This window comes from Otolemur garnettii, unplaced genomic scaffold, assembly GCF_000181295.1.
Source record: "Otolemur garnettii isolate 467f Iridium unplaced genomic scaffold, OtoGar3 scaffold00009, whole genome shotgun sequence".
Lineage (NCBI taxonomy): Eukaryota > Metazoa > Chordata > Mammalia > Primates > Galagidae > Otolemur > Otolemur garnettii.
The window spans coordinates 8,326,475-8,336,166 of record NW_003852404.1 but is presented as its reverse complement, the minus strand read 5'-3'; the positions used below and the strand labels follow the sequence as shown (position 1 = coordinate 8,336,166).

General features: G+C 41.0%; 1 protein-coding gene across 1 annotated transcript in view; it reads left to right on the top strand.

Annotated features, from left to right (window-relative positions):
- RSC1A1 (regulator of solute carriers 1) overlaps positions 1 to 4,498 on the top strand; it is a 52,856-nt gene extending 48,358 nt beyond the window's left edge. Inside the window, exon 8 of the mRNA XM_023509767.1 lies at positions 2,293 to 4,498. Coding sequence (XP_023365535.1) covers positions 2,293 to 4,181 — 1,889 coding nt within the window. The 3' untranslated portion in view covers positions 4,182 to 4,498. The remainder of the gene's footprint in view (positions 1 to 2,292) is intronic.
- Positions 4,499 to 9,692: the final 5,194 nt, after the last annotated feature.

Below are 9,692 nucleotides of genomic sequence, written 5' to 3'. Positions count from 1 at the left end.
GTTGTTTGGCGGGTCCGGGCTGGGGATTCGAACCCGCCACCTTAGGTGTACGTGGCTGGCGCCTTAGCCGGTTGAGCCATAGGCGCCGAGCCTACTTTTGTTTTCTAAGCCAGATGCTCACATAGTTTTACCGTGACTTGGGGGAAGCTTGGCTAGAAATAAAATAGAATGTTTCTCTGGCTTCCTGTAGTCCCCAGGGGTTTCATAAATTCCTATTTCTCAGCCAGTGCAGTGGTTCACGCCTATAATTCTAGAACTTTGGGAGGCTTAGGTGAGAGGATCCCTTGAGGCCAGGAGTTTGAGACTAATCAAGGCAACTTACTGAGACCTTGGGTCTACAAAAAATAAGAAAAATTATCCAGACGTGGCGGTGGGTGCTTGTAGTGCTAGCTACTTAGAAGGCTGTGGCAGGAGGATCTCTTGAGCCCAGGAGTTTGAGGTTGGAGTGAGTTGTGATGATGCCTGTGCATTCCAGCCTGGATGACAGAACAAGACCCTGTCTCTTAAAATAAAACAAAACAAAACTTTTTTTGGCCGGGGGTTGGGTTTCAACCCACCACCTCCAGCATATGGGGCCAGCGCCCTACTGCTTTGAGCCACAGGTACTGCCCCCCAAAATCTTATTTGTCTTTATAATTCCTAGTTTGTCCCAGATATACCTGTTTTTTAAAGAAATTTAATTTATTTATTTGAGATAGTCTCAGTTGCCCTGGGGTTGAGTGAGGTGGCGTCATAGCTCCCAGTAGCCTCAAACTCTTGGGCTCAAGGTATCCTCTTGCCTTAGCCTTCCAGGTAGCTGGAACTATAAGCATCTGTTACAATGCCCAGATAGTTTTTCTATTTTTACTAGAGACTGAGTCTCACTTTGCTCGGGCTATTCTGGAACTCCTGAGCTCAGGCAATCCACCCGCCTCAGCATCCCAGAGTAGGATTATAGGAATTGAGCCTAGCCTATACTTGGTTTTAGACTTCTCATTTATAACCTCAGTGTTCACATTTAAAATGGGAAAAGTCGGCGGCGCCTGCAACTCAGTGAGTAGGGAGCCACCACATACAGCGAGGTTGGCAGGTTCGTGCCTGGCCGGGGCCTGCTAAAACAACAAAGACAACTGTAATCCCAGCGCTCTGGGAGGCTGAGGCGGGTGGATTACGTAAGATCAGGAGTTGGACTCCAGCTTGAGCAAGAGTTAGAGATCCTGTCTTTAAAAATAGCCAAGTGGGCTCCATGCCCATAGTTCAGTACTTAGGGCTCCAGCCACATATACCAGGGCTGGTGGATTTGAACCCAACCTGGACCCGCTAAATGACAGCTGTAACAACAAAAAAAAATAGGTGCTGTGGCAGGTGCCTATAGTCCCAGCTACTTGGGAGGCAAGAGAATCGCTTAAGCCCAAAAGTTTAAGGTTGCTTTAAGTTGTGATGCCATGGCACTCTACCGAGGGCGACATACTGAGACTCTTGTCTCGAAAAAAGAAATTTAAAAAAAATATATACACACACACACACACACATATACATACATATATATATATATATATCTATCTCCAGATGTTGGGGTGGGGAGTGTGCCTGTAGTCCCAGCCACTTGGGAGGCTAAGGCAAGAGGATCACTTGAGCCCAAGAGTTTGAAGTTACTGTGAGCTATAACGTCACAACACTCCATCAAGGGCAACAAAGTGAGACTCTGTCTCAAAAAAGAAAAAAAAAAGGAAAATGCACTGGCATGACGGTCATTCTATTGCAAAGATTCTCAAGATTTATAATGTTGTTAAACATCATTCAGGGAGTTTTTTGAAAATACAAATTCCAGGCTTTATTCCCAAGTTACTCCAAAGTTTGTGTCCTTAACAAGCATCTCGGCTGATTTTAGGGCAAGTGGTGAAGCAAATACACTTGAAGAAACTATTTTAGAGTAGATTCACCAGGAGTAAAGGTACATAAATGTCTTTTAGGCTTGAACACTACCTCAGCCATTATGTGAATGCATGCTAATGGTGCTTCATCATACTGAATTGCAATGTGCATGTTTTATTAAGAACGTGCCTGCCTCTTATTCTGATGCTAGTAAGTTATCTATCATAATAAAAACGTTTCTGTGTGTTTCTTTCCCTCTGTTTTTTAAAACCAGCACAATGATTCTTGTATTTTTAAAATCATGTCTAGTATAATAAGAGAATCCGAAGTTTAAGGACCTGTTTATTCTGTGCTGTTTAGATTTGTATCCTCTGAGAATTCAGTGGCCTTAGTTAACTGCTAATTAATCTTTTTAATTTTCTCTTTTGTTCCATATAGAGAAAAGTGGTAAAGAATCTACCTCACTGGGAATGTCATCATTACCAACTTCAGATGGATTTAACCATCCAGCCCATCCTTCAGGACAGAGTACTGAAATTGGTAATCCGACGAGTCCTTCTCGCTCTGTCTCTGCTTCAGTCTGCCCTGTCAAGCCCAGTGACCCAGATAGCATCGACCCTAAAACTGTGAAGGCTTTGGAGGCTTCAGCTGAATTCCAGACAAATTCCAAAAAGAAAGAACATCTTCCTCTGCAGAATCATTCTGATCATGCTTCTTCAGTAGACCATGCTCCAGCAGACCAGAGTTCAGCTATGCCTTTGCAGAATTCTCCTGAAGAAGCAGTTGTTGCAGATATTCTGGAGACATCTGCTAATAAAAACACCCAGGGCCTCAAATTTCATCTCCATATAAGACAGGAAGCTAATTTATCCGTCACATCTACTGGGATGCATGGACCGCAAATGTTTCTAGGCAAAAAAGATTGGCCTCCAGAAAATCAGAACCTGACTCAAGCGAATGGCCTTCAGCAGCATGAAGAACCAGGGAATAAACCATATGAGGTTGTGCAACAGAATGCTCCATGTGACCAAGGACATCTCTGTGACATAGGGGACCTTGAACTTCCTGGGGAAAGGGAACAGAACCAACAAAAAACTGTTGATTTAGAAGCTACTGTGAAAGGAGATGGGCTGCAGCAGAATGTGGATCTTCCAAGTACAAAGAAAAGTAGTCTACCTTCAGGATGTTTTGGCTGCTCAAATTCAGAAACACTTATGGAAATAGATATTGTTGAACAGTCCCTACCTGCTGTGCTTAATTCAGCAGGCAGTCAGGATACTGACGGCAAGAACATCAGTGCGTCCGATCTTACTTTAGATAATCCCTTGATGGAAGTAGAAACATTAAAATGTAACCCCTCATCTGAAATTTTGAATAATTCCATTTCCATTCAAGATTTACAGTCCCCACAAAGTAAAACTGAAATGACTGGAACAAATAAAGAATATGACAATTATTCCCCCTCTTCAGGTATCAGTGGCAATTGTCAGCCCTTTATGGAGTCAGCAGAAGAATCTTGTTCGTCTGTAACAGCAGCCTTGAAAGAACTTCATGAACTTCTGGTTATTAGTAATAAACCAGTTTCACAAAATACATCTGAAGAAGTTATCTGTTCATCAGAAACAGTAGGAGATGACCAAACTGGTATTAAGGACCTTTCTGAAATACGCACCCAAAATGCGCATCTTACACAGAATGAACAGTGTCCACAAGTCTCCTTCCATCAGGCCATATCTATATCAGTGAGGACGGAAAGATTAACTGGCACTTCCGCTGGCACTGGACAGGAAGATAGAGAAAATATAAACTTAAGGCATCCAGGTGATGACCTGCCAGCTGATAAGGAAGATGTTCCCAGATCTAGGGAATCAGTAAACGAGAGCAGTTCTGTCACTGTAACCTCAGCTGAAATGTCTAATGAATTACACTGTACCTTAGGTGTAGAAACGTCACCCAGACTTTTAGCAGGTGAGGAGGATGTGCTCAATCAGACTTCTGAGCAAACTAAATCTTTGTCATCCAGTTTCATATTGGTAAAAGACCTGGGTCACGGCGTACAGAATCCAGTAACAGACAGCCCTGAAACCAGAGGAAGTGTCTGTCCTGAAGCTGTGAGGCCATTTCTTGAATATGAACCACCACCTACCAGCCAGCTGTCAAGTCCCTCCATTCTTCCACCATTCATTTTTCCTGCTGCAGATATTGACCGGATTCTCCGTGCAGGCTTTACTTTGCAGGAAGCTCTTGGGGCTTTGCATCGAGTTGGTGGAAATGCAGACCTTGCACTTCTTGTTTTGCTAGCAAAGAACATTGTAGTTCCTACATAACTATGGGAAAGTGGGCTAGACCATACTCCATTCCCTTAAAAAAAAAAAAAAAAAAGTTCTCTCTCTCTATACACAGACACATACACACTCACCATGTATACAGTATATGTAGAAACCTGCAAGCAGAATGTTGAGCCAGATTTTTTTTTTTAAAGATTTTTTTCGGCCAAAGTAATTTATGATCTCTTGTCTGATGAATTTGTCTATTCTATTTGTTAAAATTTGGGCCTTTTTAAATGTGTTGGCAGTATGTGCATATGAAGCTTTTTATTCTCATTAAGATGATGTATTCTGGAATAAAATGGATGGTTTTGTGTATAGCATACCATTTTAGAACGAGAGTTAATGCTTTGAAAAGCAGAAGCCATGAGAATCCCAGCACCTATGCAGTTAAAAACAGACCAACTCCACACTGTAGCTGTGTGTCTGTGCTGTTGACGAGGTATGGCTTGTTGATTCAGTTGTCAACGTAGAAATTTTTGACCGCATAGTTGGGTGTTTGGAATTATACCCAGTGCTCTGTGTATTATGATTCATCAATTATAACAGGAAATTGAAGAATAATTGAATAATATCTCCTAGAGTGGTATGTTTTTATTTGTGTGCTTAGGATTTGACATTTTAATAGGATGAGTGGGAGGGTTTAAAACTTGATTCACATTGTGTATCACAGGCTTCTGTGTGGATTGCCAAATATATTTATTACCTTAAGCGGGACGTTGTGGGGAAATTACCATTAGAGTGGAACATGGTGCTACCCAGATCAAAGAAGAAAAACAAAACCAACAGTAATTCCATTTGTAGATGTCAAGAACTGTGAGAGAAAAACAGTGGCTTAAACACTGGAATTTACTAGATACTGGGTTTGCTAGCATCTCACGGATAGCACCCCAACCCTTAATGACTAGTGATGAACTTAAGTTCAGCTAATAGGTTGATTACCAGCAGTTTATTTCCTTTCAAATCTCATCTACTAGGAAGTTCTTTAAAAGCTCGGTTTGAGCTGTGATCTGAGTGAAACACTGAAGTGTGATAACCTTGTCACTGGTTCATCTTGGTGCTTGGAATGGTCAGTATATTTTGGTGAGTGTACTTCATGGCAGTGGAAATAGTAATTGTAGTTTCTAAGTGGCCTTGGTAGATTTTTCCATCCCTTTCTTTACTCAGGAGTTTCATTTTAAAGCAAGATTCATCATATTTGTGTTTACCATGTCAAGTTAGAGTGGGGCATGATATATATAGATGTATTTATTGTGGCCTTTTTTTGTATAAGGACTAGCCCTTGGAAATCATTGTCCTGTGGGTCCCACTGTGCAATAATCCTACTGGATAGGTTTTAGGTGATTCTTCCCTAGAATATAAACTGATCTCTTAGGGTGCTGATCAGGAATCTGAAGTCTTGGTTTTATTGAAAAGAATTTTGAGAATGATAATTTCTGATTCCAGGTTGTAGTTTCTAACATGCTTAAAACAGATTTTGAAAGAGTGATTTCTCAACTTAGTGTTAAATGACTTTGTCTTAAGTCTGACTCTTTGAAAGTGTGTTCTTTCTATTAAATTTTACGTCATTGAGCACAATCAAAATGGAGGCTCATATCTCAGGAGTTTTTGAAATTTTAATTTAGAGATATTTTTCTTCTAACCTATCCTCCTCTTTTCTTTTGCTATGATGTTTGTCTGTGAGCTATGAGACTTCATTGACGTGGTGGCAAGCCGCGGACTCATCATGATCCTTCTGAAGTTACGAAATGGGTGACGGAAGGAGTTTAGTTCCAGAAGGCACTCTGAACAGCAGGTCAGCCAGGTTGTCTTTAAGACAATCACGTATTATAGACCTTTTGTCTGCCCTACACCAAAGATGTAAGAAGCACTAGGAAATTGCTTAATAGGATTCTGTCAGCTGACTCTCAGAGCTGTGATTGTAATTAAGTAGTTGGTGCTACAATTGAAGCAAAATCTAGTGACAATGCCATGGGGCCCTGTATTTGCTTTATGAGTGGTGGGTGGGAATGTATTCTAAGCTTATAAATCTTTGGAACCATGGGGTGGGTCGAATGGGGGTCAGGAGACTTATCCATACAATAGATTCCTCCCACAAGGCCTCTGTGTAAGATGGGCCTTAGTTTTCAGTATGAGCAGAACCTACCTTGGCACACCGTTCTGCAGCATGGCCACTGAATTTTTACAACATGGAGATTTGGGAAACAGTCCCAGGTGGAACATACAATACCAGTCTGGAAAAGATTTCCTTAGGATAGCTTTTGATGTGTGTATATTTATTTTTAGGAGAAAATTGAATAGATCTATAGTTACACACGTATCTTCATTAGGAATATGCAGAATGAGCTTAACCCACTTGCCAAATATCCATGTCCTTGTCCCTTTTTGTCTTTTTTTTTTTTTTTTTTTTAAATGAAAATAGGCTCTCGCTGTGTTGCCCAGCTGAACTCCTGGCCTCATAGCATACTACTGCACCCAGCTCTCACCATTATTTTTTTTTCATAATTGTTTTTGATTTTTAAAATCATACTTGTCCATCATTTATATAAAAATGAAATGGTTAACACTATTAGGATTTTGGTTGACTTTTAAATTTAGCAGTTCTAGAATGCAAAAGATAATAAGAAATATTACTTAGTAAACCTTCATTGTCTGTTTTTATTCAATATTTAATATTTCAAGTGCTCCAGAAATAGATTACAGGTTAATTTCTAAAAATCAAATAAAATCATTGTTAAGGCCTATGGTTGCCAACAGAACTGATAATAGCCGGCCATGGCCAGTAACAAGCAGCTTTACTGGACGGCTCCTTTACCATAACCAGTAGTGGGTGCTTCTGTGGTTAGCACTAACCTCCAGGGTGGTCTCTATTTATTCATCCAAAGAGATTTTCCTGTATAACTTGTGCTATTTCCATTAAGTGGTTCCCACGCAGAAGGGTGTCCCGGTAACCAGGCAGTAGCTATACCTAGGCGATAGATTTTGCTTATTAACTCCATTAAGGACTATAGTAGGACCTCTGTAAGTTGACCACCCAAGGGACTGCAACATAAGGAACCAGGCCTCCTGGACCCTATGTAGATGTGGTGCATGTCCAGTCTATGAAAGTTAGGTCAACTTAAGGAGGTGGTTGACTGTGCTGGTTCTACTGTATTTCCAGTTGTTCTCTTCAGGCCTCCAGTCAGCCAACAGCTTTAAGTTCATCCCACGGTTTGGGCTTTAGCTAGTAACAGGTGCTTGGCAAAGGAAGCTGGGTAGCTGGTGAGTGCATGTGTTAGAAACTCCCCTGCCTCACTGCTTACAGCACTTTCTAGAGCTTCTGGTCTCCGTGTGTACTGAAGGGAGACGCACCCGTGTACGTTTTTTTCCAAAGCATTTCTCTAGCAAAAGGGTGCATAGAAATGGAATACAAGGTTTCATGTCACTGATACTATAGAAAGCAGAGGAACATGCCTATTCTTCCCCTACCATAGCTATCTCAGTGAAAGCCATAAAAATTTTAGTTTAACCTTTTAGCTCACGTCTATATATACACGTGTAAGCTAATCATATACATATATGGTGATTGACAGATATAGTCAATTTTATATAGATTAAAAGCCGAGCAATTTTTTATATCCATAGATAAACCTTCACTTACGGTGGTCTTTATCCCACCATGTATATAGCAAACAGCCATGCAAATCACTGGCCAGAAAAGTTGCAGTGTGTTCTGATTGCCTCGTCCTATCTGTCTGCTGCCTGCAGTGAGGGTGAGCAGGATAATTGAACTGCTGCATATTTCAAACTGATGATCACTGGCCATGCATCCTAAGAGAAGCCGATCAGATTATGCATTCTACCGTTTTCTAGCACAAATAATCACCAAAAAGCCAAATTTCTGTTTTGAATTTGGTGAGTTAGTATAGTCTGGCTGAAATAGACAAAGTTATCAAGAGTTTCCCTTCCTAGAAGATGAATGTTAACCATTCATGTTAGGGGTCCTATAATATAATAATTACTTTTTTTTCCCTGGGAACTAATGTCAATTCCTATCAACAACAAAATAAATTGAAAACTTGTCCTTGGGAACTGGAAATGTAAGATTATGGCTCAATTTTTCTATCTTAGTGGTCTCTCAAGAGGTGTTACTAGGAGTTCATTGAATAAATGAATGAACTTAGGGGTAAACCTTTGGTGTACTTGATTTTCTTTTGTGCCTTAGTTTCTCTGAATAGCAGAGGCATCTGATTTGGATGGGGAATGAAAGTGGGAGTATTAGGGGAAAGATTTGAAGATAGCCCCCCTGTAGATGGAGGGCTTGCATAAAGTGGTCCTCAGGCTTACCATTTTGAGTTGAAAACCCATATTCAAATCATTAGCTTTCCCTATATAGAGGATTAAGAATATCTATTTCTGAGCTTGAGCAACATAGCAAGAGGGTCCATGTCTCTACCAAAAATTAAAAAATAACCTGGGCGTAGTGGCTCAGACCTGTGGTCCCAGCCATTTGGGAGGCTTAGCCAGGAGGATCACTTGAACCCTGGAGTTTTGAGGTTGCTATGGGCCAGCCTGATGTCACTGTACTCTTAAGCTGGGCACCGGAGGGTGGGACACCCTGTTGGCAAAAAGAAAAGGATTCTGCATCACATGTACCAGAAACTGTTTTTAGCTGTTACGTTCTTTGTTGTGCCATCAGTGTGCTGATTAAGGGAGAGAAATGTTCAAGAGAATCTTACGTATTTGAAAGGAAATTGGTACTCTTAAAGGCTATGCAATATGTGTCTTTGAACAAGAATTTGTACTACTACTTTGATTCATTCATCGAACAATGAGTGCCTATATGCTAAGCACTTGTCAACTCTGAGGATTCAGGGATGACTAAAACATTGGAACCCCGCCCTCTTGAAGGTTTCAGCTTGGTGGGGAGACATGACACCTTTTAGTTTTTGCCTTATTAGCAGGCTTTTATTTTCAAAGTCATTAGAGCCACTTGGTTTCATTTCAGAGTAGACAGGGAAAATCAGGCTCACAATGGAACTGGGTGCTGCGAACCTAAAGCAGCTCTTTAAAAATCTATTTTTAAAAAAGCAGAATCAGAGAAACCAACATAAAAATGGAACATTTGGTAGATGGAGTATTGAGGAAGGCATTTGTAATGCTTGAGGATAGAAGATGACCCTAAAAATGTACCAGTGACAGCCCTTTTTTCCATCGAGACCTTCATACATGCAGGGTAGAGTGTCTGCATCATTTTCTCCACACCCCTCTTGTGAGCACAGCTGCTCTCAATACCGGCCATCTGGGCAAACAGAACTTGAGTAGAGAGTTCTATAGGATGCACTATTTTAAAGCAACACGCAAAGATGGGAATTGAGAGCAGAAACAGTAACAAGCGGCGAGGCTTGGGTGGTGAAAGGGACTGCTTGACCAGAAGATTCAAGACTCTACTAAGACTGTCTACAGGGCAGCTCTGCCAAAGGTGCAGTGGTTGATCCATTAAAATGCCACAGTCTATATGTTGTCATCCTG